The sequence below is a fragment of the Alternaria atra genome (assembly GCF_907166805.1).
Source record: "Alternaria atra isolate CS162 genome assembly, contig: 34, whole genome shotgun sequence".
Classification (NCBI taxonomy): Eukaryota; Fungi; Ascomycota; class Dothideomycetes; order Pleosporales; family Pleosporaceae; genus Alternaria; species Alternaria atra.
The window spans coordinates 894,951-910,545 of record NW_025091333.1 but is presented as its reverse complement, the minus strand read 5'-3'; the positions used below and the strand labels follow the sequence as shown (position 1 = coordinate 910,545).

The following is a 15,595-nucleotide window of genomic DNA, read 5'->3' as shown; positions in this document are numbered from 1 at the left end:
TTTCTTCCTTTTGCAGTCGCTGCACTGAGCGTGTTCACACGACGGACAGATACTTCCGTTTGGTTCGGGTATCGAAGGACGGCCACAAGTGCACTAGAACACGTCAGCATAATCAGTTGGACTTCGTCCTATACGAGTCGCTCACACATTGCCAAATAATCAAGTACTTCTCCTTGGCCATATACTGAATGGTAACATGAGCTGCAGCCGTTGGGTACAAGTAACGGCTATGTCCGTATGTATGTTCCATGTTGCAAATCGAGAACCAAGTATCTTTGCGCTATCGCGTCTCGAGAGCTGTACAAAATACACAGAAAATGCCTTGCGCCTTAGACCATGAGCCCTGCTTATATTCTAGTCGCTTCTTGCCTTTGTAGTATAGTGCTTTGCAGGACGTCTTAGGGGCTACCACATCTTGAGATGGTAGGTCGAGAGCGAAGGTAGGGTAGGTAGGTAGATAGACGCTTCGGATAGATGACGATGCAACAGCAGCGGTATCGTAAGGTTGAAACCTGCAAGATATGTAAGCTGCGCGATGCTGAGCTAGTGTATACATACTCGATGACAGGACGTGCTGTAAGTTGAGGCACGAGAACCGAGACCAATGGCCTAACGCTTGATGAGCCGCATGTAGTCGCGGAGTGGTAGGTAGCGATCACTCATTCGGTGCCTAGGTACATAAATGACTATCTTAGCGCACAGTGTGACCGGCACGGGGTGCATCTGATGAATCCGATAGTGACTGGAGATGTTTCCGCTACCCTCAGAGATTATACAGAACTTTCAAGCAGAAAAGTCTGTTGGTATCCGCATGGGCGGCATGTTGTGCACTCGTATGGCGGCACATGATTATGGCGGTGAGGCCTTGTGAGGTGGGCAGTTCACCGAACTCACCGGAAGTGTGGAAACATTTGGCTGGTATATGGAGCCAATGCCATCGCGGGTAAATCTTTGGATTGGCGGTATCGCAATGGACGTTGTGTTTTACTTTACGCCTGAAGTGATTACATACGCAGTGCCCTGACGCGTGCTTAGACGCGTTTCATCTGCTGCACGTCATCGTTATCGTCTTAATCTACTCTTGCCGTCGAACCGGACCGATTGTCGCGCCACATAGAACTACGTCAGGATTCTCTACGCGGAGTCTGTCTGCCTACCTAGGTATCATGCCTGGTCATCAATGGCGGAGCGGGGCGGCTGAGCGGGGTATGGCTTTACCCTGCAAACCAAGCTGTACCCACTACGACATTGCGCGTTTAGTCGATTTGCCATTACCTCGGTGGCTAAGTGCTGCAAACCGCCGGGCCAGATGAATTACAGGTTGGACCATGACCGAGAGAGATCTACGAGCCATGGTCGACTGAGGAATTAGTATATCAGATGTGCCAACTTCTGGGCGGCAGGACGTACTGCCCAGGTGAGTTACCTTTGTCAAGAGCAGCAGCGTTTGCTTGACGCCTACACCGGTGCATAAACCGTAGGAAGTCACAACATTGGCGCGATGGTCGCCGTGCATGAAGACACCTGGGTATCTCGCTCGGACGACAGTCATCCTATGGAAGAGTCTCACTCTGATTCTCTACTGTTGTAATATCACTAACAACTCTGTATGTCAGTCAGCTGTTCACCATCCAATGAATGCTGCCACCCAGGAATTGTGCATGCCTGATGTTATCGTATGCAACCAACCACCAATCCCAAGCGACCACGATAGTGGGCTGATGCCTAACATTGTGAGGGCCACATCCGGACAAGGCTGGAGTTTGGAAGTTGTCAAAGGCACTCAGAATATCTCGAGCTATCGACAAACAGTGCAGTTCAATGCTTCGAGACTCTATACCTTGTTCTTTCGTCTAAATCTCTTTCGCACACCGTGGAAACTATCGCATTAGGTGCGAGGCAAACAAAATTCATCAGTATTTGCTGAGTGATAAGATAGAATACCAGAAACGTCGACTATGTCAACCCTCGACCTCGACAGCCTGAGAAGTCTACTGGAAGGTCTCTCCGTATCCAAACCGGAGACATATTCTCTTGAATCCAAGGTTCTCAGTAACCCTCTCGAGGTCTTTCGTGTATCGCTGGCGCAACTTCTTTCAGTCCTCGCGGAGTGTGATATCCAAGATGCAGTCAAGTCCATACAATGGCCGAACAACATATATAGTGGAGACCTGTCTGTTACCGTTCCAAGACTAAGGCCAGGGTGCAAACCAGCTGAGATATCGGCAGATGTGATGAACAAGGTCTTCCCATCTCTTCACAATCGCGTATACCTAGCTGACGCTATGGACAGTTTCCTACAGACCATAGCCTCTTTGACCCTCCTCTGCCCGATGGTGTACACCTGCGTTTCTTTCTGAAGCTGGACGCGGTTCCGCGCTTTTTGTTACCGTACATATTGGATAGGAAGAGCGCATACGGCTCCATCTTACCTTCCTCCACCATGAACGATGCGCGCAGGAAGCTCGTGGTTGAGCTCTCCTCCCCGAACATCACTAGCGAATTCCAAGGAAAGCATCTGCGAAGCACGATTGTCGGTGCATTCCTAGGCCGATTGCACGAGCTGATGGAATGGGACGTGACGCGCATCAATTACCTTGGCGATTGGGGCAAGCCGATCGCCTTGCTGTACATTGGATGGTCGAAGTACGGCTCGGAAGAGGCGTATAATGCGGATCCTATCGGGCACCTTTTGGATGTCTACCATAAGATTGAAGAAGACTTCAGGCCGGAACAAGTCGCGAGCAAGCAAGCGCGCGACCAGGTGGCGAAGGAAGGGGAGGATAAGGGAGAGGCGCAAGTCGAGATCGAAAGCAAGGGCATTTTCGCAGAACGTAATGAAGCGTTTAAGAAGCTAGAGGAGGGTGATGAAGAACTCGTAGCATTTTGGAAGCGCGTGAGAGATGTCAACATCGACAATTACACCAAGTTCTACGAGCGATTAGGCGTCCGCTTCGATGATTACTCTGGCGAGTCGCAGATCAAACCCGATACCATGGTCGAAGTCGAACAGATGTTGAAGGATAAGGGCATATCGGAGGAGAGTGGAGGATCCCAGATCATCCACATGCAAAACCTAGGTGCGAAGGCTGGTACGGCCATCATCCGCGATCGCTCCGGCAGCAGCACATACCTCCTCCGAGACCTTGCCGCCGTCCTCGAACGCTCGAGGAAATATTCATTCGACAAGATGATATACGTGGTTGCCAGCGACAATAGTGTGCACTTCACCCAGCTCATCAAGGTCTTGGAAGCACTTGATATGAAAGAGCTCGCTGGTAAGCTTCATCATGTCAAATTCAGTGAGACGTCTAAGATGGCGGCGACGCTTGGTAAAGGTTATAAACCACAGGGCATACTGGATGCGTGTGAGGAGGCGATGGCAGCCTTTTCAGAAGCTGATGCTGAGAAGCTCGAAACGATTGGTGGTCTGGACGATACCAAGGAAGGACTGGCGACATCCGCACTGCTCGTGCAAGAGCTCTCCACTCGCTTAACCACAACACACGCCTTCGACACCAGTACGATGGCTTCCTTCAAGCTCGGATCGGGACCAGACTTGCAGTACTGGCTGGCGAAACTCCGTCTACTACTCAAAGGTGCCGACACCGGAGCCGAACTCTCGGACGAAGACTTCGTGACGCTGGCTGAAGAAGACCCGACCAATCTTTTACGTGTTCTGGCTCAGTATCCAGAAGTTGTGAATGCGACATACCACTCGCTCGAGCCAGCTGGAGTAGTTACATATCTCGCTAGTGTGATTGAGCAGCTCACTGAGTGCCTCGCAGAGGACGAAGACGACGATGCTGAGGGTGATAAAGATGGAAAGGTCACGCCCGGCTTTGCTGCGCTGTATCAAGCGACCGCGGTTGTGTTGGAGAATGGCATGAAGCTCCTCGGATTGTCTCCAATCGCGCAGTCATTGCCGGAGAGAGCAGATACCCCAGTCATGGGGTGAGTGAGTGGTCGTTCCATTATACGCGTTCAGATTGCCCACAAGCGCATTTCGATCTAGGATAGGCGTATGGAGTTTGCCGTTGGTCCTGTTGGCCTCCAGCCTACTTTCCAGGGTAGTTCTGGAGAGCTGTCCGTCACTGCGCTGCTCTATGTTAACGATATAACGAATGATGCCTAGTGTTTCCCAATAGCCTAATCCAATGAGTAAACCCACTCTGCGTGCTCCATAGTGCTCGTGGGTAGTGTGTCAAACGTCGTGCAAACTTTTTGTTACCGCCCGACCCCTCGTTTTTCGTCAGAAAATTTTCATTCTTTTCATATACATTCTGTTTTCTTTTCTTTTCATCAATATCCGATATGGTCTAGTGGCTAGGATTTGCCGCTCTCATCTGCAGAGTCAGTTCACTGTACAGTGCCGGCAAGGCCCGGGTTCGATTCCCGGTGTCGGAAAAACATATTTTTGCCTTTTTTTGCAGACATATAATGCTCTTTTTGCCCAGCGTTTGAACGGAAGAAAAATGTCGGAGAGGGAAGCGACCCTATGCGGAGTGGGAAACAGTACGCTGGAACCTGATTATGCCCTCTCGGCTTCAACAAGATGTCAGACTTCAGAGTCAGTCCGCTATCCTTCTTCTTCCATACTCTTGCTTCTTTCGCAGTCACTCACGCGAGTGTGAGTCTTGAATCTGATGCACGCTTGAGAAGCGTCTCGAGACTTGTAGAGGTGCCATCCTCCTTTACACCTGCCTCGCGCTTTGGACAAGAAAAGGCAAAAGATCTCTCCGAAACTGGGACACTCGGGCAGTATCTCTGCCGCGTGTTGAATCATGTTCGGATTAGCAGTATTCCATGCAGTACGAGCTGGATTTAGTTCTTCTTTTCTTCTGCTGCATTAATGCAGCCTCTTCAAATGCATCGACTGAATTAAGCAGCCAGCCTTGAAAAATAAGCTTTCAGCAAACCCACCTCCGCATTCTAGGCATCGCGTCGCGTCGCGTCAACCGCCTCCTCCTTCTCGTATCCTGAATGATCCCCCGCTTTACCATGCTCTCGTAACATGTTTGTCATAATGAGTCTGCACTATTCAGCCACGTGCGTGCCCCTGAGATTATCAAGCAACAAAACCAGATAGCGCGTTTCGTCGCCTCGCGTATTTGCTGATGCATCATCACCAATACCAGGCACGACAAGGTCGCGATTCGTCGCTTGAACATTGCAAGGAATGGTGGCGTCTGTTCGGGCAAGGCAATGGAGTATTGACTGCGAGCCGTGCGGTAGATAGGAAATGTTGTATAACTTCAAGCCTACTTCGCTGTAGCAGCAGCACTGCGTCTCTCCAATTCCATTCTTATCACACAGTCAACATGCGTTCTTCCAGATATGTCGCGTTGTTTGCCGGCGCTGCCATCGCGCAGGAGTCTGCGACGATTCTCAACTTCTTCCAGTTCGATAGCACCCTCACCGTGCTAGGTTCCGACGCAAGCGCGACAACCTACCAGAACAGCTGCCCCTCAGACGGAGCTGGTATCTCTGCGGTGCCGTCCGATATGCGTATGTTGCGAAACATTGTAGAGAGATTGTGCTAACATCTCCAGTAAGCAACCCCTCTGACCCTGATGCGACTCCAACGCCTACACCCGCGCCTCGTATGCGCCGTCAGGACGATGCTTCCAGCGAGGACTACTCCTTCTGCGAGCCCTACACCATCCTACAAGGTCCTGAGACGTATGAGATGCATCTCACGGATCCGACGCCAGGTGCATGGACTGTGGACATGGCCTGCAGTTGGCAAGGCGCGATGACAACAGCAGACTTAACCTGCGATGTTACCAATCGTGGATCCATTCCGAGCTTGGGCACTGAAACTGCTACATCGAGCGTCCTGTCGCAGAGCGAAATACAGGATTTGGAGGTGTACCAGGTGGTGGCCTTGGTGACTGCAAGCGGTGCGTCTTCACCAGGATCGGCTTCAGCAACTGGAACTCCGTCACCTACTAGCCTAGGAACAGTAGCGACATCGCCTTCGAGGTCTGGATCAGGTGCCGTCGCGACGCCGAGCACTGGTCTTGCACCTGCTGGATCAATTCCAAATGCGATGGCTTTGATAGGAGGTGCTGTGGGTGCTTTTGCCGCAGCCATGGCTGTTTGAGGTTGAGGTGTTTTCATCAAGTGTATTGTACTTTGGGCCGTAGCGCGGCGTTCATGTTGGTAAGTGATGGTGTCTTCGTCGTCGTGTCGTTGGCGAGCCGAATAATCCTTGATTTGTTTCTTCGATATCGGGTCTTCCTGCGCTATATCTATCGTTTCATCTCAATGACCCAGCGTGTTTCACTCACGATGGGTGTCTGTTCGTACTGACGAGTCCACAGTAAATGTCGAAGCAGCAATCAAGAATCGCGCCTGCACGTGACCACGTGTTATGCAGGACACGACGCTGCATCGACCGTCACCTATTGTTTCCACCGACCCCGCATTCAAACAGCACATTGTTTGTTGAGTTGTGATATATAGTGACGTTTTGCGCTCGGCCCTGCGGTCCAAACTCTTTGTCTCACCTTCTTTTTGTATCACCACCATTATCTGCAACCCTTGCCACACTTCAACGTATCTCACACCCCTTCGGTATCTGATCGTCAACAATAACAACAATAAACATGGCAGCCGCAATGTCTGATATACCTGCAGATACCGCAAACCCGAAGTCGCGACTCGTACGATCGCTCGCGCGACATGTCTCCGCGCCCGTGAACCCAATGACTCTCGAATACCGTCGACCAAGTGAGGGAAGTGCCAACGCCAACCACCAACATTCCCTACCATCTCCAAGGTCACCGCAGACAACTTCAAGATCCAAACATGGCCTCCTGGATGAGTTGCCTTGGGTGCAGTCACTTGCAGTTCGTCTACGTCGTGATCGGGACAACTGGCGCTCGCTTGCTCTAAGGCAAGAACAGGATCTCAAAGCTGCCCATAAAGACCTCGAAGACCAAGTCCGCAGTACCTCTGAGATTGAGGAGGAGAATGCCAAACTCCGGTTCCGCCATGAAGAGGATACAACAGCTGGCAAACAGCTCTACTCGCGCTTTCAGGTACTCGTCTCCAAGCACGACAAGCTTGTAGACCAGTTCAATGATGCTGTACGGACCGTCGCCCGCATTAAGAAGAGCGACCGTACCAAGGACAAGGTGCAACAGCGCAATTTGAGATTGAAGGCCACACTGCAAAGGTATGCATCTCAGAGTACGTCAGCCACCACCCAAGCAGCTGCAGACACCGAAGCTACGCTGAGAGAGGCTCTTGCACTGGCTAGTGAACGTATCGAGGAGCTGGAGACGAGGGGTGAGGCGATGCTTGATGCATTGGAGAGGCGCAATGATAGCTGTGGCAGTGACGACGATGAAGAGATGAGGGGAAGGGATGTCGAGGCACGACTATTGGAAGCCGAAGTAGCGTTCCGCGGTATCCTTGGGGATGAATCGTTCAAAGAGCAGAAAGAGATCTGGCCGGAGCTGCTGGACGATTGAGGGAAGGGGGAATTAAGACTATTGTCTTGGGAGCAGATGTATTGGGAAAATGCTTTATGGCAGCGCGCACTTTATCGTCTTCGACTGTCAAATTACTGAATCAGCCTCCAGAAGTAGTACCAGCACGCTCGATGTCATCCTATTCGCGGTGAATTAGATGCCAGCATCGCAATGCTGTCGAAAATCGCATTACTGGATTGTGGCGAGACGACCTTGATCGAACCGTCTAGTGTGCGCTACGTGCTGGCCATACAATCACGTCTCACACCAGGCGCAGCTTGTACGGCAAGTGGGAGAAAAAGGAGCGCACGTGGGAGGATACGGCCTTACCATTGGTGTGTGTAGTCAAAGTATCATCGACAAAGGGTTATTCGTTATCTCTCATATGAAGTAACCAAGTCATACCCTGATCTGCTGACAGCTAAGCCCTATCAAATCATGAGCTGAACGTGTGTCCTTTCCTTGATTGAGGTCATCACGACTTGAATCTCGCATGTAAAGCCGGGTTGGGGGACCGAAGATTTCCAGCCTTTCGTGGCTTAGTCGCAGCGAAAACTTGAAGGTTTCGCCGTCAAACTTGCCTCAGACTTCATGCATCAGACATACACCAAGAAACAATTGTCGTTCTACCAACTCGAGTTGTCTCCAGTCCAACTTTACTATGACTTCGTCTTCTTCTACTCCAGACCCTTGTATGAAAGCTCTTGCTCCGTTCCCACGAATTAGTTGCTACATGACTAGACTTTTGGAAGCGCAAGCGGAAGACATACAACTATTACCCAGTCCGGCTGCGCGCACTTCGTAAGAAGCAGATGTGGACACTGATACGGCGACGAATGTTAAAGAGCCTAGAAACCGAAAAACATGTCTAATAGAGCAAAGTTTAGCGAGAGTGTGATCCTGAGTTTATGCGCGATCATGTAGGTTGCATGGATAGAGAAGGCCGGCTCGATCTGATGCTAGAATTACTATGTATGCACATCGGAAAGTATTATAGCCTGTACTATGAATACGTCCCGAGACCAGATGTCGGTAAGCCGCCTAAACATAGGTATCGTACGTGCGCCAAACCCCCTCTGTCCAGATTACCATGGAGGTGAAGAAACAAGCACCAAGAAACACGAAGGTAGGCAAAGGCGGCTACAGTATGAGTGACAGGTTCCACGAACAACTACACAATGAACTATGGTATATATAAAGCATCAATTATCACCCGCCTAGTCCTCAGTAATGTATCGAAGTGATACACGCTCGTGTCGATCAAGCTCCTGGCGCTTGTGAGGCGGGTCTGGTGGAACCACAAAGCTTCCATGAGATAACGTTGGAGATGTGACAGCCGAAGATGAGACATCATAGTCATCGCCGCTCAGTTCTATCTCGTCGGAGTTGTTGGATTGGTCGAAGGGCTTGTTGAGGGATCTGCTGTTGTAGCTCGAGAACGGCCTGCGGATGAGCCTGTCAGCGCAGTAATAGTGGAGGTGCTGCGAGGAGAGCTGGGCGTAGACGTGTGGTCGACACCTCCAGTAGTAGCCCTGAGTATCAGTGCGGACGAGGACGAGGACTCTTGGATAACAGCGCCCTAACTGGAGCGATTCCTTGCTCGTTACTCAGGCTCCACGCTGCTTGTAGCAGAACGAGCTTGATCCCAGCCATCTGACTTGCCCCTGCGAGAGATTCCGGGTTTTCCATCTGCGGTGTCATCGCCTCCAGTGCTTTCCTTTGTTGCTTCGCCATGGTAAGGTCATACACGTCGACGTGAAAGGTGACCGCGTGAAGGCTTTGGATATGGTATGACTTTGATCGATTGATGTTATTGGCGGATTCTGCATGCTTGAAGAGTTTGTTGCTATCGAAGCGGTAATCGCTGAAGTAGCCATGACCGACCATGGCTTCTATGATACGAGACGCGCATTCAGACAACCATAGAGTATGGTCTTGGCGAACAGCTTTAGTCTACTTATCATTAGCTAAATGCAGGGCGTATGTTTGGGATGCCTGTGCGCCAAGCCATCGTGAAGCTCTCTAAATACCCCGACTGATCCGTCGCTGTTGTCCAGGAGACTCGCCAACAAATCTCTTGGCCACTGTTCCTCGTTGCTATAGTGAGCTTACTGTCTCCCTTATTCTTCGCACGTCTCTGCTGGTGTCTATGTGCTTTGTCAGCTGTCGATGTACTCGGTGTGCCAACATGAGCGTTGAAAGTTGCAGGGGTAGTGTTTCGAGGAATGACACCTGGCAAAGTCGACAATGCGTTTTCACTAGAAACAGCTGACGGCCAAGTTGGATGGCTGTCGCTACGGAGCGTCATCGTTTCGGAGACAGTGTCTTCAACGGGGGTAGTCTTCCGAATTACGCGGAGCAGCGAATATGGAGAGCACGGATCACCGTTCTCGCGGTGCCGATTACTAGCGTAGTGAATGTTGAAGCATACTGTAGCGAAGAATCATAGCACAGGAGAGCGCCTGAAAACCAGAAGAACGAAAACGAGACCGCACTACTGCGCTTCGGACGAGAGCCTGAGAAGAAGGACTCAACAACACAGCACCCAAAACAGCAAAAACAGATTCAATCAGCTAGAAGTGACTCTCATCCATCCCGCGGGACCATCTCTCGATACGTATGGAGAATACATCGCACGACGAACTAAGAGATATTCGAGGTAAAATAAAAGAATATACAGAGTCAAGAACCCAGCGATGAAACAAGAGTAAGGTTGAGTAAAAGGACAGAGCGGATACTGTACTAGGCATTCATCTGCCCAGAGGACACCAGGAACGCGTCGCGGCTGGAAGATGGCGACGGTCGACGAAGCGCGCATGATAGAGATGTTAGCAAGACTTATCATGCGTGATGACAGTGGTGCGGTGTGTCGTGATGTAGTGTCCATGGTTGCTTTGGAATGAGATGAGAGATGATGTTGGAGGTTCAAAGTCCACCAGGCAAAATTTTGGCGTCATGCACGACGCGTTGAGCCCAACACAGCGGATATCTTTGAAACTGACGCGTCGAAGACAGGCCCTTGTTCTACAAGATGCAGCCATGACCCTGTACGGTGTTTTCAAAATGCAGTCATATTCCCAGGAAGTCACAAAGCAAAACATGACAAACTCCCATTCAGTAAGTATGGTTTCACCACTCTATTGCAGTTAAAATGTTTAAGACGCGCGTGCATCGAGATATATTCAAGGAAACTTTGTTACAAAACTCTATACTCCTTTGCACCCGCTCAGAACGTTCTTCTACACACCAGCATTGTAACATAGGAAATAAGACACACTAGAGAAAAAAGAATACAGTATCGATCCACCGGAATCCTAGAATCAACATGAACATAGTTCTAGCATGCGGACGACATGAGAGGCGCATCACGAATGTGATCCGGATTTACTTGGCTCGTGAGCGATGATGACCGCCCTCATGCGGTGCTCAAACATTTAGCGCGATCCCCTCGGCGTATATTGCTGTTGTCCCGGATACCGAGGTGGTTGCTCCATCTCATGCATATGAAATTCCTCTCGCCCACGTGTACGATGCTCAGAGCTACGGGAGCGATGCTGACGTTCCTGGCGGTGGGATCGCGGTGCGTTCTGGGTCTCCCGAAGTGATTCGCCGTGGGGTCGAGATTGGCTGGGTTGAGCATTTCGTTGCTCAGATTGGATGTACGCTCGTTCGGCAGCTTGGACTGGCGCATCTTTCAATTGATGGGTTTGAGTCTGCATCGCTTCTTCATCGTCGAACGGAGAGCGACGGGCATGCTGAGGTTTCGTTGACTTTGGCTTTCCTGCTTGTTTCCACTCGCGAAACTCTCTGATGCTGATTCCAGAACAGATGATCTCTGAGTTACTAGGTCATGTTAGTTCCTACTAGCATTGGAGGACGTTGCGCAACGTACATGATGATCACGGCGATGACAATCACCACCCAACTGAGACCACAGGTTATCCCTTTGCAATAGTCCATATTGGCCTGAAACATCAAGCCGGCGACCGCACTCCAGAACACGACCTCGAGACAGCTGATAATCGCATGCGCCTTGTAGCTATGCCAACGTTGGAAACGAGAAACACGTTCCGAGAATATGAGGTAGGCGAGTAGGATGAGGGATTTGGCACCCTAGGCACAAGTGTTAGTAACCAGATCAAAAGATAAATGAAGTTTACAGAATTTCTGAACGTCCTTAGACACCCAGAGTAGAACGTACCATTCCCAAAGCAATTGTGCTTGATCTTGAACGCGGCACATTGTTCATGAAGAGACGAGGAACCGTGAGGCCGAGAGCTGCAACCACGAGCACGACTTGAGCGATGTGGATATGAAACTTGAAGCGGCTGCTGAAGATGGGCATATCGAGGATTCTGGAGATTCCCATCATGGTTTCGGACGAGAGTGTTGACTTCGAAGTTGGTCAATCGTTTGTAAAAGTCGTATCGTAAGTCAGTCGTGGTGTAGCTGATCGACGTTGGAGGCTTGATCTTCGGCGCTGCGTGATTGTAGAGAAGGATACATTGTGGAATATAATATACATTCTCCTCTACGCTTCTTACATCCATCACCACGTGAGTCTGTATACTCCGCCGTCTCGTACGCGTTGTTACAGTTCTTCCTGGCATGTAGAGTCCGAGTACGACATGATGCGAGTGCGAGTGCGAACTACTCACATGAGACGTGATTGGCGCGGCGTATGCCAAGCCGTTGCGGGATATGCCGTCCTTCAGCCCTATGAGCCTTACCCCTGTTTGCCAGTGATTCAAGGTTAGGTTTGCGAGTAATTGAGCTGGGAAAAGCGGACGAAAAAATAAGCCTTTTCTCTTGTTTGCGCTCGAGCACTCGTGAACCGTATCGCTGGACCTTTGCCGGGTTCTCCGGTAGAGAAAGAGTAAGCATGGTTTGATATACATGCATTCAAACCCAATCATCAAAGGCGGTCAGGATGTAACAGTGCCCAGTCGCATGTTCAGCTCGCACTCGCTCTCACATATGAAGGGGCTTATTCCTCAAGATTGTTTCTTGAAGGTATTTGTAGTGGTCAATTCGGCCCTGTTGGCTGTGGTCCATGTACATGAGGGTTTCCAGGCATGTTCGGAACGCCTTCGGGGCCAGCCATAGTCCCAATATCCGCCCAGTTCCACTCGTGAATGTTATTAATGGTAAAGTCCATGAACTGCAACTGCGTCGTCCTATCGAACCGGGCGTTAGGGTGCATGGCCGGCCCCATGTAGGCCTGATCAGGGTATATGCGGCCTGGCATAGAATCTGCATACATGTATGTGCCCACACCAGGCGGCGATTGGTGGTACATGTGCGGCACAGCGTCCGCCTGCGATAATTGCTGCGATGGAAGGGAACTCTGCGGCCCTGTATCGTGGGTTTCCAGTTCTGAGTCTGCGAATCTGACAGGGGAAGCTAGAGAGTCAGCCATGGAATGTAGTTCTGGGACCAGGGATGCGAATTTCTCAATGGTTCCGGGCATGTAGGGATTTCGCCTATGCCGCTGCGCCAGATCTGCGAGCTGAGATAACAGGATGCGTGACTCGGACATGTCTATACCTCCGAGCTTGTTCAAGCACACAAGATCAAGAACTAGTACTGAGCTTGATGCGAGCATGTACCAAACGTCACAAGAATAGACGGCATCGAATTTGCCAAAAGATTCGAGTTTTAGTAAGGCTTTGGCCAGACATCGGCCAGACTCAGAGCAAGCTTCCGCCATGGCAGTGAGAGCGGAGTTTGTTGGATCTTGGCCGTTTTTAGTCAAACTAGAAGCGCGTGCAAGCAGAGCTGAGCGACACAACACAATGGTCGTATAGTGATAGACAGAATGTATCATCAACAGTGGTCGTTGCATAGCAGGAGGCGAGGCATCTACGGCCTCGTAATGCAGGTGCCGGGGTAATGTCTCCTTCCATCGGACCAGATCACGTAGCACGCCCGCAGCGGGTGATAATGGGCCAACATAGGACTCGTCGCTGGCGTTGGATTTGACTGTCTTGGGTGCGCGACACGTTGACCCGAGCAGCATAAACAAGCGGGTTGAGCATGCGAACATGTCAGGGGGCCCGCCGATGATCCTCTCGTTGGGACAACTGATCTTTGCGCCTGGGTTCTCGATGGCACTCGGACGGTCATAGGAAGACACTTGCATCGTCTCAAAGGCGTATAACGTCCACCACAGAATCTTGCGCACTTCCCTAGCCAAAGGTGTTTGGCCAGTATTGACCTTGTCCTGATGCAGTCCAATGGCAAATGCTATACGAACAGCGGTGCCTGTTAGGTTCCAGCAAGCATCCCTGTGGTTGGTATTGTGAAGATGTATAGCGGCTAGTAACAGAGCCTGTATAGCTGTGATGCTGGAAGTGAAGATGACGACCGGGAGAAGTGTTTGTGTCCTTTGCCACCATAGTCGCTCCTGGTCTTCTGGGAAGGGGATGCGCGCGACGCGTCGAGCGAGTAACAGCATGCACGTGAAGCTGCATAGCCAGGCCGGGTCAGCGTTTCTGGGGTTGACTAACCACGCTTCGTAGGCCTCGCGGAACGAAGGTTCATGTAGGACTGGAAAATCCGGGTGGATGTGTTCAAAGAAGGCGCGTATCAGCACTTCGAGGTTTGGTCTTTCGCTGGGATTCAGGTGTCGGCCATGAATGGCAACCGAGTTATGGGTCGAGTTTGACGTGGCGGCCGGGTTTGGCGAAATGCGCTGGTCGTCGCTTCCTGTTGGCGACGATGCCTGGGCTGCATTCTTGCCGAATCTACATGTTGGTGCAGGAAGTCAGTACGCGCCTCACACAGCGTTGATGCAGGGACGTGACTGACAGTACAAACTCGCGTTGGGCGCCTCGTCCGACCAGCGTGCGCAGCTTGATGTGGAAGGAGAGCGAGCTGCCGGGGCCAATAAACTGCACCTGCCCTTGCTGGTCGGGGAGTAGCGACACGGTGTCGTCTCCTTCACCCTCGCCACTGTCATCGTGGTCGCCGTTGGCGTCGTTGGTCGTGGAATCTGGCAGCGGTATGCCGTGCGAGGTCGCAAGCTGTCGCAACGCCTCGGTACTGGATACATCGGCCTCGGGAAGCAGCCCCTTGACCAGCGCCTCGAGCAGCGCCAGACGAGTGCCCAAACCTTCGACACTTCCATACAGTCTCTTCTTGCGCGGCTGCGTCGTCAAGCACTCTATGTTGTGCACGATGCAGTAGCGGCACGCATCCTGGCCAGGCTCCTTTCGGCACTTTTGCTTGCGCGACTTGCATTTGTCGCAACTCGTCTCGGTACGCTTCCGCTTGTCAAGCGGTACTCGGCGCGAGCTGCTTGCATGACTGCTACTCGTTGGTGCGGGTGTGGAGGCGGACATGGACGTGTGCGGGTAGGTGCGGCGGAATTTCAAGGCGCAGGGAGAAGAAGCATGGCGCGCACGTCTCGAGAGCACTGCGAACACATTGAGACGCTCTTTGTGCCGGTGGATGATGGGACTGCGATTGCGCCCCCGAACTACTCTGCGATGGCGATGCAGGGTGCAAGCGCTATAGTCGTTCCGCCCGGTCGTTCGGTAATTGAGGCTGCCGTCTCCTCTCTGATGGGCCTAAGCTCGGCGAATAGCCATGCATCAATGACCATGTCAAACACACAACACCATCTACCCCTCGCTCCATACCCCAAGTTGTATCGTCTCCCCTCTGTCTCGTCTGCGTCATCATTAGCATCCGTGGTTAGATACCTGTCAAGCGTGTACAACCTCGAATGCACCTTGGCAAGCACGGCTGGACGACTAAACATGTCTTGGTCATACTGGGATCTCTCTGCCAACATGACCCAAGAATCTTGTCCTTCACTAACGAGACTTACCAGACCAAGCCCCTTTGGCTCACCAGCCAGGTATAGTACGACTGCCCCATAAGAATGACTCGATAATGCAGTCCGGCACAACCAACCGCCATTGCACTGAATCGATTTAGTAAATGCTCGGCGTTCCAGACAGTCGAAAGATCCACATAGCACCCATGCCAAAGACGACTAAAACGGCCATCTGCTGTCGCAATTCGATGCTCACCTGCCATGTTGCCTACACCGATACGATCAATGCATCCACGTCATTGCTAATACTCGGAGCGCCCGTCGCCATGTT

General features: G+C 51.4%; 7 protein-coding genes across 8 annotated transcripts; 3 read left to right on the top strand and 4 right to left on the bottom strand.

Moving 5' to 3' along the window:
* Positions 1–34: 34 nt before the first annotated feature.
* Positions 35–938, bottom strand: ALTATR162_LOCUS10759 (uncharacterized protein; the record flags this gene model as incomplete). 2 transcript variants are annotated; one of them, XM_043318397.1, is made up of 5 exons in its annotated part: positions 35–93; positions 146–184; positions 313–512; positions 559–609; positions 895–938. In XM_043318397.1, the coding sequence occupies 5 exons, from the start codon at positions 936–938 to the stop codon at positions 35–37; spliced, it is 393 nt and encodes a 130-aa protein (XP_043174332.1). The 2 variants fall into 2 exon arrangements, with proteins under 2 accessions (XP_043174332.1, XP_043174333.1); XM_043318398.1 differs by having other exon boundaries at positions 148–227; positions 336–512.
* Positions 939–1,958: 1,020 nt separating this feature from the next.
* ALTATR162_LOCUS10758 (uncharacterized protein) lies at positions 1,959–4,135 on the top strand (the record flags this gene model as incomplete). The annotated part of the gene is made up of 3 exons (XM_043318396.1): positions 1,959–2,243; positions 2,294–3,954; positions 4,021–4,135. The coding sequence occupies 3 exons, from the start codon at positions 1,959–1,961 to the stop codon at positions 4,133–4,135; spliced, it is 2,061 nt and encodes a 686-aa protein (XP_043174331.1).
* Positions 4,136–5,321: 1,186 nt separating this feature from the next.
* ALTATR162_LOCUS10757 (uncharacterized protein) lies at positions 5,322–6,106 on the top strand (the record flags this gene model as incomplete). The annotated part of the gene is made up of 2 exons (XM_043318395.1): positions 5,322–5,508; positions 5,553–6,106. 2 exons carry the CDS (start codon positions 5,322–5,324, stop codon positions 6,104–6,106), a joined length of 741 nt encoding a protein of 246 aa, XP_043174330.1.
* A 505-nt stretch (positions 6,107–6,611) lies between these two features.
* On the top strand, positions 6,612–7,481 carry ALTATR162_LOCUS10756 (uncharacterized protein; the record flags this gene model as incomplete). The annotated part of the gene is made up of 1 exon (XM_043318394.1): positions 6,612–7,481. One exon carries the CDS (start codon positions 6,612–6,614, stop codon positions 7,479–7,481), a length of 870 nt encoding a protein of 289 aa, XP_043174329.1.
* A 1,217-nt stretch (positions 7,482–8,698) lies between these two features.
* ALTATR162_LOCUS10755 (uncharacterized protein) lies at positions 8,699–9,368 on the bottom strand (the record flags this gene model as incomplete). The annotated part of the gene is made up of 2 exons (XM_043318393.1): positions 8,699–9,013; positions 9,066–9,368. 2 exons carry the CDS (start codon positions 9,366–9,368, stop codon positions 8,699–8,701), a joined length of 618 nt encoding a protein of 205 aa, XP_043174328.1.
* A 1,547-nt stretch (positions 9,369–10,915) lies between these two features.
* ALTATR162_LOCUS10754 (uncharacterized protein) lies at positions 10,916–11,853 on the bottom strand (the record flags this gene model as incomplete). The annotated part of the gene is made up of 3 exons (XM_043318392.1): positions 10,916–11,324; positions 11,374–11,594; positions 11,683–11,853. The coding sequence occupies 3 exons, from the start codon at positions 11,851–11,853 to the stop codon at positions 10,916–10,918; spliced, it is 801 nt and encodes a 266-aa protein (XP_043174327.1).
* A 654-nt stretch (positions 11,854–12,507) lies between these two features.
* Positions 12,508–14,824, bottom strand: ALTATR162_LOCUS10753 (uncharacterized protein; the record flags this gene model as incomplete). Its single annotated transcript, XM_043318391.1, has 2 exons — positions 12,508–14,227; positions 14,292–14,824. The coding sequence occupies 2 exons, from the start codon at positions 14,822–14,824 to the stop codon at positions 12,508–12,510; spliced, it is 2,253 nt and encodes a 750-aa protein (XP_043174326.1).
* Positions 14,825–15,595: the final 771 nt, after the last annotated feature.